We start from the raw sequence: 16606 nt of genomic DNA on the forward strand, positions 1-16606 counted from the left end.
ACAACCTAAAAAATAAAACACAAGAACTATATACTTATAATATATATATACATAGGAATGTTTATTTAAGGCAAGATAATATTTAAAATTAATATTGTGGGCAGGTATGAGAGAATTAGCAAAATTAGGTTCTATTATTTGATGTCACGTGACGGACGTTTTTTCGTTCTCTCGTTCTCCTCGTATTCGTGATCTCGTGAATCTTGAATGACGGAAGGCTTGAGTTGTTAACGGCAGCGGTCGGCAGCTTTCGTCGGCCGCGAATTCGACGAGGCCGACGAGATAAAAAGTCCGCTGTTATCGCACCAGGACAGCAAAATAAAGGTATCGTTGCATCGAGTAACCGGTGGCTCGGTTTCACGCTATCTGTTAGCATCGTCGCACTCAACGTGAAAGAGGCCGCATCGAAACCTTCCGGCAGTTTTGGCGTGCTGTTATCGGATTTCCCTCATATCATTTGTTCCAGTTGCAAGCTGTAGTCGCGATAACATGAGAGAATTTGCTAAATCTCTGCAGGCGCAGTGGAATGAATATTTGGATATGCTAACCTCGTGCCTTTTGCCCGATACGAAGCTTGTTCGCGGCAGTGATTGCTCGCGGTGTTTACATTTTCTTTTCTTGTAAACATTCGATTACGTTTTTACAAGCTTTTTGTTATGCATTCGAACGATAAAAATGTACCTTTTGAAGGTAATAATAAATTAAATCCATTTTCTCTGCGCTGGAAGTCTGGCGCACGGAAAGTATGAAAGCTAAACAAACGATCGTGTTAATTATTGCCTTGGGGAAAATACCCATGCCGGCTCTCGACGCGGAATAAATATGTGACCTCGATCGCCTTTGGAAGTAATTACAAACCAGCTTTTCGAATGGGTTGATGGAACGAATTCTGGGAGCTTGAGTGAGCAAAAATTCATCAAAACGAAATTAGGCGAAATCCGGTTGCTTGCATTTGATTCATTGCATGCCGAAAGTTTATATTTTCGTTTTTGCAGTATGTTACCTGCCTTGATGCTGTTAGTTTAGCAGGCGATTTTTTTTTTTTTTTCTGCTTTTACTCATATGCATTGCACCGTCCGTTTAGCACCGTTATTATTATTTTGTTTGCTTGCTTTGCTTGCATGTGCGATCGAGCTGCCTGTGATAGACGGCCGGCATGATAGTAGACGTGCTCCGGCCAGGAAATTCAAGTGTGTCTGTATGAAGCTGTGAAGCCAGAAATGTAGCATTGAAAATCAAAATTAAAGGGGTCATTTGCTTTCACTTGCATGCGAATGATCTAATCTCGGACGTACGTACGTTTTGATTTACATGTAAAGAAGGCGTGTAGTTAGCCGTGTGATGTATGTACGAACGAGATGCTTGGTTGGTTGGTTGGTTTGTGGGGTTTTACGTCCCAAAGCAACTCAGGCTATGAGAGACGCCGTAGTGAAGGACTCCGGAAATTTCGACCACCTGGGGTTCTTTAACGTGCACTGACATCGCACAGCACACGGGCGCCTTGCTTTTCGCCTCCATCGAAAAGCTGCCGCCGAGGCCGGGATTCGATCCCGCGTCTTTGGGAACAGTAGTCGAGCGCCGTAACCACTGCGCCACCCCGGCGGGGTACGAGATGCTTGTGTTAGTCCCGGCTTGCTAGAGCACGCTTATGTAGTACAGTCAACGACAGCAGCCACTTTTCACATGGGTCCGAAACGACCCAACATTTTAGTGAACGTGGGCTCGCCCTACGGACACGGAAGCAAGGAGGGATAACCAGCTTTACATCTCACGTCGGTGTCCTTTCGCGCCGTGCGGGTTTTCTTTTCCCTCCGCTTTGAACGGGCGCGATTGGACTCTCTTTCTTCCTCGATTCCCTGTTGTCATTGTAGGTACGCTAAGCAGACTTGAAACAGGCCCCTGCTGAAGGAAGGTAGAGGAGAGGTAACCGAGATATATGCTATCTCGATCTAGACCCACGACACTGCACTGAAAACCACCTCCACAAACATGAGTAGGAGCGAAGCATTGAGGTATCGCATGTAAGTCGTTTTATTGAGTTTGTTTTTATTTATGTTGTGTTTGTCTGTTTGAATAATTTATTGCACACTGTTCTGTATGAACACATATCTCACTATATCACGAACCGAATCAAGCAGCTGAGATAAATTTTATGCCGTAGGTGATGAACACAGTTTTGTGCTGTTCGTACTTTTGTTGTTTATAGCTGCAGCTCACACATCCAATATGGCATTGCCACCTAGAGTCAATGACACGAATGCCGCTTGCACATTGTCCTCTTTTTAGTATTTCCTTTCGAAAGGAAGCAGTGCCCGACCTTAAGTTATCTTTATCAGCGCTGCCAGTATAGTCAGAATTGCTGAATCAGTACTGCATCTTTTTGCTTTTATTGGTATTATTTATAACACTCTTGTTAACACAGTGCCACATATGGTCTTCCTTGCATAACATGTTCAACTCTTCTCAGGGCACACATAAGGTTCCTCAGCACGAGTGCATTTGTGTGGTCAATATGTGAAACTCATAATAAGAAAAGGCTCACTGTTTGCATCAAAAACCCTTGCATGATTTTTCTTGCTATACACTGTAGGCAGTTTCACTCCGTGTAAGTCATTCGCATGATGTCACCTCTGTGCATGTTCTACAGATTTACTGTACCATTTCTCTCTTGATTTAGATCTTGATGCTGATACAGTTGGCAAAACATTTAGCCTTTGGTGGGGATAACCCATGCATGAATAGTAGACTCTCTCTGTTGGTGCTGTCTGTATGACATTCAACTGGCACACAGATAACACAAGTGCATTCTCTTGTGCTTATCCATACTACCTATCGCAGGGATTCGTGTGGCAGCAGTGGTGAAGAGGCAGAGGGGAGGAGCACCTCCACAATGGCAGACTACATCAGGGGCAAGAAGACATACACAAAGTGGGATGCTGACACCGACAATGTGGACATGGATTTGTCGCCTGAGGCACCGCGCGTCCAGGTGGCATCCAGTCCTGGCTGGTTCTCGGGCACCAAGGGAAGAGTTCTTCGTGTGAGTCTCCAACTTTTCTTTTATTAAAACGAAAGCCTTTCTAGGTGCATGGTGATGTTCATGTCCGTCTGCTGGATGTGTTTTCTCGGGTGTATCCGCCGCATGAAATTATAAGAAAAAAAATTAACTCTACCGGGAATCAAACCACTACCCCTCCGATTCTCAGCCGAGCGCGCTAGCCACTACTCTGTGCCGGGCTCGTGAGAAACTGATTGTGATTCTCCTTGTCTGGCATAAGGATGGTAGAAGCAGTGAGAATGAATGAGAATGATGCTGCAGTTGGTGGTTATGATGATGATGGTTGTAGCAATGACAATGGGTGCATTCCAATACTCCCTAATGGACATCTACTTGACGGCTGGCCCCCATTTTGGGGCACATTCCTGTTCTCACGAAGCCACCAAGAAGACTGCTTCACTGAAGTCAACACCGATGCAGGCTACTTTGCTGTCTAAACATGGAGGACAGCGTGTGGATCGCGCTGAGCGATTCGAGCTCTTTGCGAGCGCTGGAGAATGCACAATGCATGCACGATCTTTCAAATACGAATCATTACGTCAATGCGCACGCTAGCTATATTCAGCTGCCTTCATGGGCGTGAAATTCATGGCACTGCAGATTCTTGAACTGCGAAATTAAGAGGAAAGAAGTGCATGGTGTGAGAGCTTTGCTAATGTGTTGGATGTTGTTGGTCTGTTTACGTGATCACTTTTTAATTTGACGATGACTGTTCCTTGAGTCTTAATTTTATTGACAAGCTTGTCGCTCTTTGGACACCATACCGGTGTCAGGAGGGCTGGTGTAAGGCACGCAGGTGTTTCTCTTTTGCTGTAGTAAATGTCGCCACGAACTCTTTCATGTGTTTTCAGTTAATCTCAGAAGAAAAAGTCTCACTTGATGATGCCAGCTGGTTGCAAATTGATTTCAGCCTGCCTGTATGTTATTCAAACTTGTTGCTGTCCGGTTTCCTTGCCTAGTGACTGCAGCTAGTTGGGATAACGGCACAAAGTTTTCCTTTTGCTGTAATAGCTGGATATCACCCTTTGTAAGTGTACAGCTTCGTCCACGAAGCCATCATGCTAGACATCTAGAGAAATGGAACGCACCCAATGTTGGTGCATTTGGTTGATAAGGATGATAGTAAAGATGAAATTGACGATGCAGTTAGTAAAAACTGTCCTGTAAACTGGCTTTCACCATTTCCACTCTTAAGCAGACTTGAGCGCAGTCTTGTAATTTTTCTTTTTTCCTTTGTCAGATGGTTGGTTTGGTTTGGCTTGTAGGGTTTAATGTCCCAAAGTGACTCATGCTATGAGAGACGCCTTAGTGGAGGACCTTCCTATGCCAGGTGGATTGCTTTGCTCAAGTTGCATGATCCATCTACACTTGAAGTGAACTTGAACTGAGAGCATTTAAGCCTTGAAGTCCCATTAAGTGCACCAGGACAGAATGTGTATCCTAAATGCAGTTAAGGGCAGATGAATGGCACAACTCTTCTAGAGTACACTTTGCCACCTCATTGGTCTACGGTAATGCGCAGAAAAGCTTGTTCGTGGATTTTCATGGCTAGATCTTCCTTTGAAGTCCTTTGAAGTCTTAACTGATGAAGTTTTACAGTCCATCATGTTACTTGTAAATGTTGTCAGTCTTACTTTCCTGGACTTCATTCATAGACTTCATTTCTTTACTTATTTTGCATGGCCGCATTGTAGATTTCATGCTGTTTCTCACTCTAATCGAACATAAGATATATTTATTTCCACATTATGTTTATATATTGTGCTGAGGAAGTCTAGATTTCTATACATCTACTGCAAAGATCACACATTATTTTGAAAAAGAATAAGTTCAACATTTGCCTATTTATATTCTAAGATTTTTTTCATTCTGAACAGTATTCAGTATACACACTTTTTGTACATAGTCTATACATAGTCAATTTGATATTGAAAGGCTTTCCTTGTTGTTGTTTTTTTCATATTCATATTCCATTCATATTTTAAATTTTTGTTATTGCACAACCCTACTTTTTTTCTTCTTTTCAACTATATGTAGTTGATGGTGTTTATACTGCCGGCTACTGCAGGTGCTTCTGGTGGGAGTCATCTTCCTGGTGGGGCTGATGTGTGGCTACGTGGCACGCAAGAACATGCGGGATCTGGGCCAGCCAACGCAGGCGTCCTGCCCAGTGCCGGGGGGAATCTACTCCTTCAAGGAGGGCTTTGCAGAGCAGCTACTGACCAGCGTCGACAAGAAGAACCTCGACAGTTGGCTGCAGTTAGTCCTTGTCTCTCCCATCATGCCAGGCGCCTAATTATCTTGCTGGTTTTGTCAACGTCCTTCTAGCTGTGGTGTCATGGGTATAATATCTGCACCTTTTATTCAGCAATGAAGTTGTTTTGGTTGAGTTCCTTAACTCTTTTCTTATCCCGAAAAAAAATGGGCATTTTTCATAGATCTAGGAAGATATTTTTTTTGCCAGTACAAATAATGCAACAGAACACATTGCAGCATAACAGAATTGGACATAATGGAATGCTCTTTACAAAACCATAAGTTACAAAGCAAAAACTTTATTTGAGAACCCACAAAAATTAGAAATTTGCCATTGTTGTGATTTCAATTTTTATGCTCCACGCTATAAGCATTGTTTCTTTTGATCTTTTTGAAGATTTGTGCAAGATGGCGATGCAGATGTGATGAAAACCTTTGTTATTATGTGACCTTCCAAAAAATCCGTGCAAGTTTGGAAAGGCCTGTCGTTGTCCTAACGTGTTAACTGAGACACTCGTCTGTTTTGACGAGAGCAAGCAGAAACAATGCATGTAGTTGAATTCCTTTATAAGGGGCATGCACTGGGGAGCAGTTTTTGTCTCTTATATGAGAGGTCCCTTATAAGCATGGTACCATGTTTACATTTTCTAGCCACACCTTATTTCGGCGCAGGCATCCTACGGCTAAAATACGCAAAAAAGAAGGGTACATCATGTCACAAAAGTGTTATTATAGCTTTCATTTACATATTGCATTTGTTTGGTGGACCACCACACTGACAACACCTCGCAACTTTCTTACATTTATTTACTGCTGAAATAGTTGTAAATCATGGTCTGCTTCATGGCTGCATTGATGCTGTTCAACATAGCCTCTCCCAGCTTGAAAATCAGGCCAAGAGCCTCATGGCCGATGTGCCAAAGCTGTATATGTTGGCAAACTAGGTATGTTTGCAGCGATTGCAAAGTGCGATCACGATGTGACTTGGCACTGCAACTAGCGATTCGCAACTATGCTATGTGTTTGGTAACACTACAAGAATTATAGTGAAAAAAGCGTCACGAAATCATAGCCAGCTTACCACCAAGGTGCTAGAAGTGGCCAAAACTATAAAACATCACCAGCAGAAATATCCCTCAGAAATGTATGCTTGTTTGACAAAGGGTAACAACGGCTGTGAGTAACAAGTCTGTGAATGTCGCTACCCAGACGAAAAATAAATGAAAAGCAAAAGAGGCATTTCTGAGTGAAGTTGAAACTGGTTGAATAGCAAACAGAGCAGTTTATTTGTCCTTGCCAAAGCAGACCACTTGTGTTTTTATGTCATTTGTTTTGGTCTTGGCTTGGCCATGTCCCGCCTTCTAGGCACAATGACTTGTATATGTCAGCGGCACCAGCTGAGCACTTTCTTTGCATTTACCAAATATATTTGTCGCTCATACTGAAATGCAACGTAACAGACAATTTTCGCTATATTCTTCAGACTAGTGGACATGACACCTACACTAATTCGTGACAGGAAGCTTCACTAATTGGAGAACCCTGAAGTTTATAATTAATAATGATGGCACAGGTGTGTGCCTCTCTTCTTTTAGTTTCACCGTAGCTGCTACTAAACCTAGCGATAGATGGTGCCACATGTAATGTGAAAATGTCGGTCATAAGCAAGACTGAGTACCAAACTTTAAGGCTAATTTCAATAGTCAATTATCTTCTACATCCAATGTCTGGTAAAAAAGAGGTCCAATTAATGAGTCATAGAGCGGCCAACCATTTGAGTGAAAGGTGTCTCTTATAATGGGGTTCAGCTGTATAGGCAGAGGTATGCGCACATTTTGTGACTATTTGAATTGGTGAAAAAATTGCGCCATGCACACCACAAGAAAAAAGACGGGACACAGGCGCTAGGCAGACTATTGCTGCATCGATATATCCATCCAAAAGTAAATAATAAATAGTAAATATGTATCTAGCATATTGCAAAATTAAACTTCAAGAATTTCAGTTCACAATAACTTACAAATCTGGCAAGAAGCACCTCGATGCCGATGCCCTCTCTCGCTGCCCCCTTGTCTCCCAATCATCTGGCACTGCTCAGAGTAATTCTTTTCCCGCACATGAAAATTAAAATTAGTTGCCCGATCAGGATGTGCATACCGTGCCGATTACCGCCTTGTCCGACATCCAGCATGATCTGGCTTCTGCTCAGCAAGTGGACTCGTACTGCCGCACGCTAATCGATCTGCTCAACGGTACTTCCCTACCCCCGAATTCTCAACTGCGCCGTCAACTTGCCAACTTTAAAATGCAGAATGGACTCCTTTACTGGCATAATCACAACTCTTTCGGCCAACCGTGGGTGCCCGTTGTTCCCCGTTCTCTTCGCCATCAGATCTTGCACGCCTTCTACGGCAACCCCACTGCTGGTCACCTTGGCTACCATAAGACCTACGATAGAATCAAGAGAAAAAACTTTGCCGGTGAACTGTCGCGTAGCCCCAGCGTCTCCTCTCGACCGTCGCGGTCGTGGAACTGAGATTGTACTGCATGTGTCTCGACTTAAGCCCTTTGCCTGCCGTCCTTTTTAATTCCGACGAACAGGATGGTCGCTTTCGTCAGGGGGAAAAGTGTGAGAACTTCTGAACTTCATCCACATCTGTGTTTACTCATCATCGCCCTTTGTTTCATGGAACTTCATCCTCTTTTGTGAATCGTAATCATCAACGTGCTGTGTGTCCATTCTTCAACGCCATTTTTGGCTGTGCCATTAAGCTCGGTCTCCAAGCTCTCAATATTTTTTTTTCACTTATTTGTTGTGACTTGCGGTAACTCAAGTGGCCCCTTTTGCATTTTTACCCCCACTGAGCCCTGATGTCCCATTTTGACACCATGACTCTAAATCCGGAAATACTTGCACAGTGAGCAAAAAACTTTAATGCGTGGTTATGGGGCCATATTTATAAAAATCCCACCCAAGGAAAATAAATCTGGTCAAAATAAAAAAGTCCAGGGCCGAGAGGGTTAAAGCTTTTCTTTGTGGCTAAGTAGATACAGGCATTATTTGGGCGCTAAAAGCCTAATGGTACCACTTCATGTGTGTCAAAGAGATGCAAAAATTTTTAAAATTTAAACCTAGTACAGTGTTTTCAGGACACGATTGTGATGATTTTTTTTTTTTTTTTTTTCGTGATGGGTAAATTCACCAAAGTCATCTTCTTAGTAAAATTTAAAACCTGCTTATCTTAAGGGACGAGGTGGTGAGACCCTCAAGCCCCTATGAGGATATTTATATTCTGATTAGGCAATTTGTTTGCAGAGCAGAATATCATTTTATATGTTCGAGTCCTGGAGAGGCAAACTGTAATGCTCTATGGCACCATATTGATGGCAAGTAATATAATGCAGGCCAGTTTCTTTTCCTTGTGCCACTTCGTGACAAGCCACCCACAGCTGTCCGTTTTCTCTGCGATCTGATGTCGACTGGTAGCTCTCTTTTCATTCCAATTGATTTCATGCTCACCCTGCTTGCTTGCACAGCCATTATCCCCTCACATTGCAGAGTGATGAATGTGGAGCACCACATGGCTGGCAGTGAACGAGGACAGCAGCTGGCTATGCGCATTGAGCAGGCGTGGAAGCTTTATGGTGTGGACAACACACGCACCGAGACCTTCAAGCCTCTGCTCTCCTTCCCTGACAAGTAAGCGCGCATGGACCACAAACTATGACCTGAATTAAGGGCTTCGCCACCAATCAGTCAGCACCATTCCCTGGGCTTGCACTGCACCCCCTGCAAGTGCTTTGTGAGGCTTCAGGAAGGAAATTCTTGGAAGATGTCTTTCTTGCTTTTAAGGCATGTGTCTGAATGGAATTAAAGTACAAAATTGCTTTAAGTCTCAAACATGTTTGACCTCGTTGCTGTGAGAGCTGTGCAGGAGCTTCCAGAGTGTACGAAAGGTTCAGAGCAATCGATGGCCTAAGAAGCAGAAGCTTGTTAGACAATGCAGCTTCACTGCAATTGCGGAAGTTGTAATAGCATTATAGCAATGGCACAGCAACGCTGAACCAAATGAGTTCTAGTGACTCGTCCAATGCACTCGTTCACTTGTGATTCGCAGTGATATCAGTTCAGCCGTGGTGGTTTATTATTCATGGGCAGCTTTTGTCGTTTCTGTTCAGGGAACACCCCAACGAGGTGCGAATCATGCATGGCACCAATGTTCTCTTCAACACTTCTGAGACAGGCGCAGAGGCGGCCATGACTGTGAAACCATTTTCCGCCTATTCACCAGATGGGATTGTCAAGGTAATACATGCTGGCTTCCCTACTTCACTCATTTCACTAAAGCAACTCTCTCGTCAAATGTGCAGGTAAAAATTGGTATTTCATGGGAGGTTTTAATTCTGGCACTCATTGTTGAGGGCACAGCATGGAGCCTGTGTAGCATAGAAGTGCATTCGGCTTGCATGTACAGACTACTGCACTTGAATTCTGGTTTCTTTGGGAGCAGGGCAGTTCTCTTAATGCATATGAGAGTCTTTCACTCTAGTACGTAATTTGTTTTTCAAAGCATGAAGTGCCCGTAAAAAGTACCGTCTAGTTTCTGGGACTGTATGTCCATCTTGTATTTTTCAAAAATTTTCCCGGCAAAAAGTAGCTGAGCAGCCAGCCGAAAATCCTTTTATACTATGCTTATTGAAAAAAGCCCATCAAGTGCAGTGACTGTTGGGTTTTAAGCCAGTACTTTATGCACCTGAGGCTAGGTTCTCTGGCACCTCTTCCTTCTATTTACGCAACAGCTTTAGATGCCCCATTTATAAAAAAATCCAGAATCAATGTTGGGAGCAAAAAATCACGAGCATGGTGCTGGGAGGTGGCAGTTGACATGACCGCGCACTGAATGCACGTTGGGTTGCCTGACGTTGCGCTTGGCAGAAGCTGCCAACACGGGTCTCTCCTTTTATATGGGAGGGAGATCAGTCTGCCAGAACCCTTGCATTCACATTGCAACCCTAGACCACACAGGCACATTCATATGGCTTGGTTAAAGCGGGGCATTATATGTGGTGTGGTAGCCTACGCAATACCCTTAAAGGCAGAGCTTAAGTTTTCCCTATAGCCATATGTTATAGCTATACTGTGAATAGGTACATTTCACATCAGAAGTTAACAGACTCTGTGGATTAGGAAAAAATGTATCTGCAGTCTTGGCATGCACCTTACATGTGGATGATGAAGCACTGCAATGTGCCAATCACTTTTGTGTGTGGTTCTTCAATTTTTGGCACTTCGTGTACAACTTAATTCTGCCTGGAGCTTTTGTAGATTTCCCAGATAGGAAAACTTTATGGATATCACATTTTTTAGATCAACATTAAAGCCAAGTTTAATGTCGTGCTGAGCCTTGACCTTCAGTCGGCCTCAAGGTCAGGTCTTCAGAGTCCAACCACAGCAACAGTGGTTGGACTCTTTGAGCGACCTTAACATAGTTCTGGCATATGGTGGATGGCAGTTGACATGGCCGAGCACCCATTCGTTAATAGGTTATGTGATGTAATGATACCACATGCTTTCACAAAGTTGGTAGGAGCTACCAGCTTGGGTTTCTCATTTGAGGTGGAACAATAGGTAAGAATCAACCTTCCAGGCCTCTCTGGTGCCTAGTAAGGCCTGCTACTCCTAGGCCATAAAGGCTTATTTGTACATCATAGTTCAAATAGTTTAAGCGAGGCTTTATGTCCATTTAAGCTGGCCAATTATAACCGGAAGCTTAATAACATGGTAGCTTTGTGCTGTATGCTAATTATAGTTTGTAAGGCATTGCAGGGCACGTGTTAAGGGATTGGTAACTAATTAAGTTGAAACTACATGCACACGAGCGATGAACCATAAGGGAAGCTGCAAACGGAAGCAATTATTGCTATTATGTCAAACCCTTAGACCTTCAGTCAACCTCAAGGTCAAACCTTCAAAGTCAGACCACCGTTGCATCAGTATTGACCGTTGACCTCTGACCTCAAGTGAAGTAATCTGGAAAAACACTACATCAAGGGATCATATGATTCCTGACGTCAGAGATTGCATGATCACTTTGTGTGAAGAGGCTGCCTCGCCTCCGCCCTGCCGGTCATGAATCAGGAGCCAAGAACATCAGATCACGAAGCTCGCAATGCTGCTAAATGTCAGTGTCACCAACTAATGGCTGAATCAGATCACCCATCTGATATGTAGTTCGGTGAGAAAAGTAATTGGCAAAGCAACAACAGTAAAAGCAAGCCAGATGAGACAGGGAAGCTCCAGAACGATAAGACACCTGTGAACGAAAGTGTGCAAGGTGCTCTGCAGAAGCCGTAGCTCAAGCTAGCACCCAAGCTTACAGACTACACCATTCTTCTTAGCGGAACGTGCATTGGCTGCCGCACGGGTGAAGTGAGGCTTTACAAACAACCTGTTTCGTTACCGCTATCAAGTGTGTAACTGACTATGGCACTTGAATGACCTGAGTTCGTCACGAAGAGCTATTGCTTGACCATCATTTTAGCCAAACTAAACCAGTAGTATCCTTTTCCTGTTGTGGACACTTGTATGGTGTGCCTGGTGTGCCTTATGCACTCATTACAATTGTTTCTTATTCAGGGCAAGCCCGTGTATGCCCACTATGGAACAGAAGCAGACTTTGCTCTGCTCAAGAGCAAAAATATTGACCTCAACAATACCATTGCCATCATCAGATATGGCAAGATACACAGAGGCTATAAGGTCAGTATGAGACACAGTATTGTTGTTTGTTGCTCCCACATCTGATCAGAGGTATAAGCACAGTCATACTTTGAAGTAGTTGTGTGCTAAAGCATCATTGTGAAGAATATTTGTGGCTTTCTAACAGTTGCATACTAAAGTGTTTTACATAACAGCAGAGAAGCAACCCTTGCTTCGGCTTGATTTTCATGGTTGGGTGGCATACGGGGCTAGTTGGTGCCGAATCATCAAAGAAAAAACAGTGCGAGTCCTCTTTGCTTCTGTCTCCTTGTCTTCATCTGTTAATGCAGCAAAAATTTTCAGTGATAATTTGTGTACTTTACTTATGTTAGCAATGTGTTCCTGCGTAGCTTCATGTGAATGAGCTTGCTTGGCTAAGAATAAGACAAATATAGGCCAAGCATACAATTATTAAGACACATTCATTATAGGCAGTGCTTATTGTTCTTAGTGATGTCAAGTGATAGTGCTAAGGTAAGAAGCCTACTTTGGGAGGCCATTAGTGTGGAGTATGTGAGTGGCTTATTCTGCAAATCTTCACTGGCATTTGAGCGCTGTGAGGTGATGGATTTGAAATTGAAAAGGTCATGGCACCAATTTTAGAACATAAACTGTTTATTGTATCTTATTCCCGATGTGCCAAGCAGCTAAACCTCAAAGTTTCAGCTGCATCGGAGCTGCAGATATTTTTAAAACTAGTATTTTCGTTCCTTCGTGAACAGCTTGCTGATCTGGCAACCGGCCAGTGACAACATAGGTCACTGCCGCGTTGTCTGCTTCATTTTCTGTACACAAGCAGCGTCAACCGCGGTTACGCGAAGCCGCGGTAATGTTGACCAAACTGAGCTTGTCGTCGATCCCTGTTAGCGCATTTAACCTAAGAAATAGCGGCGTTTGTGGGCGGGATTCAGATGCACATCGGCGCTCGAGTACGAAAGCCGCACAAACTGACCCGCTCGGACAGCGTACATTTTGTACACTGAAAGACGTCTCAAAAGCAACACATAAAATACGCAAAGTATCGGCCCTTTTGTACAATCTTCAGGTACCGCAGACAGTGCAGCGGCATATGTATAGGGCGCGGCACACTACATCAAGGCACCTAATACCCTGGCCGTTCCATTTTAGCAGCATCGTTTAAGCTTCTCGTTGACAGGCCCAAGTCTGGCCCTAGCCGCATCATGGAAGTAGATGATAAGCTCATGAGGCTTACAGCACCGGATGCCACAAGGTTACGGCGACCGCGAGCGCAAAGGACTACGGCGCTCTGCTGTCTGTTTCTCCCTTATCGTTACTAGGCCTAAATTACTACCGCCGAAGCCACAGCGGGCGGCACTTTGTAATAGATCAACAAGGCATTTTAGTAAATGGACCACTTTATCATGAAACTTCTTTACTCTCAACCCCACTGTTTCGTAGTAAAGGAAATTATTATTTTCGACGCCTTAGCAGTTAGCATACAGGAACACTGGCACCGCACCGGCCGTGAGCAAAAACTCCCATCGTGTGGGTCGGCATTTCACAAGAAACATTAATTTTTGAAATTCCTTTTTCGAGGGCCTATTATTATTACGAGAAAAATAAATTTTAGCATGCTTTTTTGGTGCTGATGCATGGGATCTGCCGCATATATTGGTGGCGCGGACGGCTTGAGCGGAAGGCACGACTGGCACGGCATTATTTACAGTGGTGGGGGCAGTACGATGGTGAAGGTAGCGCTGAAGATGGATGCCTGGGCAAGAACTAAATTGCACTTCACTGCAGTCTGTGTTCTGTTTTCAGAAACATGCTGGGTACACTTATTTGGGAGTCATGTTAGCAAGTGCGAACACAGTACAGTGCATCGGCAGCTTATCGGCGCCGGCACAGCAGCAGACGATGCGGTGGCCAGCGTCGCTCTGTGACATCACCAAGTGTTCCAACATGGCGACCAGTAAGAGGAGCTTCGCGGTGTCAACTTCAGGCACTTATTTCGAAACAAGGAATGCGTCTAGACTGTAGGGTGCCCAAAGTTCGGAAATAGAATAATAAGGTCCGGTATTATCTGCGAGGCTACAAAACTGTAATATATTGAACGACCGTGGCATGACCCCTTTAATGGAGAAACACAGCTTCGTGTAACCCTCTTTTATCTCTGTAGCAGTATGAAAAAGATAGCCTTTTCCCAGGGATAAGGGAATTTGGGTAAGGCCGTTTCCTTCACCGTAAAGAATAGCCATTTTTGTGAGGCTGGCAGGGCGGAGTGCACAGAGTGATGGCTCAGTCATCTGCTCTGAATTTGGTGATCATCTTCTGCTGGAATCGTCCTGCTGTTATGTCCTGAGTGTTTACCTTGATGCCCAGTGACTTTGTGACAACCTTTACTCTGGCCCTGTTTCGTGAAGAGATTACCCTTCCACTTCATGCTTTTGCGTTCATCCATATAATGAGCACGTTTGCCAGTGCGTAGAAAAACACTGCGTAAATGAACGTGGACTGATGTGGAATCAGGTACTGGCATGCGCATCACCAAAAGACAGACAAACCCCTGTTCCTTAGTGTCCTGTAGGCAACATATACAATGACATAACTCATGCTGTTAATCTGGCCAAACGTGTGGTATTCCATAAGGAGTTATCGACTATGTGTAGCACACTTAAGTAAACTGCAAAGCGGAGTTTGCAGCAGTTTCATTTTTGCTTGGACAAATTCACTGACTGCATTTCATAGGCTTCATGTCGGCACCTGAACATAAATGGTGCAGGTGAAACTGGCTGAGGAGAATGGTGTGGCGGCAGTACTGCTCTACTCGGACCCCTTCGACAGCCCCGCTGACAGGGCCGGCCTCCCTGCGGAGCTGCGGCTGCAGGGAGATGGCGTGGAGCGGGGGAACCTCAAAAGCTACCCGGGTGATCCTGGCACTCCGTATCTCCCAGCCACAGGTTGGTGCCCTCCTCGCATTTCACAGCATGCCTTTATGCTTTTATGACGTTCTGTTATGCTGAAATGATATGCTTTGTTTCTTGATCAGAACAACTTCACTGATACTGTTCAGTTTTTAGCATTATAGTAAGACAATATATGTTCCTACAGTTGGCACTGTGCCGTGTGCATGCCTGCTGTTAGTGGTGGCAGCACTTCTTATGTGACTGCAACCTTTTAGTTGTGGGGTGCCACGAACATTTTTTACAGAACCTTTGACTCATTAATAAAAAAATCTTGTGTGGCCAAAGTGTTTATGCACTTTGGCAAAAAAATTGAACAAGACATCTTGAGTGGACATAGAGTTTAAATGCAGTGAGACCTTTCCCCTTTAGCTTCCTGAAATTTGTTTTGCAATCCCTGTACATTCCTAAGAGCAGTTGGCACAAGCCTATATGCATGGTTGGTTACTTATACTTCTTGAAACATTTGTGTGAGCCTACTTTTGTGCTGGCTTATAACATTTACTCATCTCCTGACTATGTTTCTCTTCTTCCTTATGTTGTTCATTCTCCTTTCTCTAGACGATGTGTACATGCCTCCAAGGAGTGACCGAAAGTCCCTGGGTCTCCCCTCAATTCCCGTGCAGCCTGTGAGCTACAATGATGCCCGCCGATTGCTCAAGTAATTTCTTGCTCTTCAACGACTCTTGTTGCTGTGTTCTGGTTTGAGTCTGATCTGACTGCATATTGTACATTGCAGCAACATGTCTGGCAGCATGGCTCCTGTGGAATGGCAGGGAAGGTTGAACATCACGTACAACCTGGGCCCTGGCTACAAAAATGGAGACGACGTGTGAGTCTACTGGGAGATGAGCTGGGATGTGGCTCTGGGGCATAAACGGGTGTAGCTAGCAGAGCAAGGTTAAGCTTTAAAAAATATAAGGAGGTTGAAGGGGGGGGGGGGGGGGGACGACGTTTGAGCTCTGAATTAAGGGCATGATGCAATAGCAGCCTGTGGTCCTCTCTGCAATTACACGCATACTCGTTAGCGTACAGTCTTAGCACACCACTTTACTTGGAACACCACATGACATGCACATAAACCCCACTTGTTCCCAAGCTGTACAGTGCATTTAGTGTGGCCTGGTCAGTGGCGTGTCTGGCTTGCAAACAGACGGTCGTGGATCTGAATCCCACCTAGAATTCCTTGACATTTTCTTAAACGATATCAATTACTTTACAAGATTAAACCTTTTTAGATGCAACATCCTTTAATTCGAATTACATGTGATGTTTTAATCACTTTTATTCCACGCATGATGTCTCGTTGAGCTTTGTTGGGCATGTGAAATTCAAGCATGAGGTCATGTGGTTGTGATATTATGACTCTCGTCAATAAACCTATATCCGGCATGGTCAACTGCGGTGTTGGCAATGAAATTGGCCTTTCTGCAACATGGGGTGTTTAGTGCCAGTGGGTTGAAAGAACATGCAGTTTATATTTTTTAATTCGTTGTGAACACCTTGGGTGGATGTAGCATGTCTGAGTCAGCATCCAAGGGTTTCAGAGAGCTAGATTCTTACCTCACCCTCCCATCTCAAAGCAAACCCGAGTTGGCGGCTTTTGGC

The 16606-nt window shown here is 44.2% G+C and overlaps 1 protein-coding gene across 3 annotated transcripts in view; it reads left to right on the top strand.

Annotated features, from left to right (window-relative positions):
* Window positions 1–179: 179 nt before the first annotated feature.
* LOC146197397 (aminopeptidase NAALADL1-like) overlaps window positions 180–16606 on the top strand; it is a 37299-nt gene continuing 20872 nt past the window's right edge. For 2 of the 3 annotated variants that reach the window (XR_014706195.1, XM_084599203.1), the window contains exons 1-10: window positions 180–324; window positions 1872–2021; window positions 2839–3040; window positions 5127–5317; window positions 8874–9014; window positions 9494–9620; window positions 11952–12074; window positions 14818–14995; window positions 15560–15659; window positions 15738–15830. Coding sequence is in view for 2 of the 3 variants with exons in the window: in XM_084599203.1 (XP_084455329.1) it covers window positions 1990–2021; window positions 2839–3040; window positions 5127–5317; window positions 8874–9014; window positions 9494–9620; window positions 11952–12074; window positions 14818–14995; window positions 15560–15659; window positions 15738–15830 (1187 nt within the window). In the remaining variant the exon portion in view is untranslated. The remainder of the gene's footprint in view (window positions 325–1871; window positions 2022–2838; window positions 3041–5126; window positions 5318–8873; window positions 9015–9493; window positions 9621–11951; window positions 12075–14817; window positions 14996–15559; window positions 15660–15737; window positions 15831–16606) is intronic. The other variant, XM_084599204.1, reaches the window with a different exon arrangement.

Source organism: Amblyomma maculatum, chromosome 3 (assembly GCF_055883805.1).
Source record: "Amblyomma maculatum isolate TAMU_Amacu chromosome 3, ASM5588380v1, whole genome shotgun sequence".
In the NCBI taxonomy this organism is placed as follows: domain Eukaryota; kingdom Metazoa; phylum Arthropoda; class Arachnida; order Ixodida; family Ixodidae; genus Amblyomma; species Amblyomma maculatum.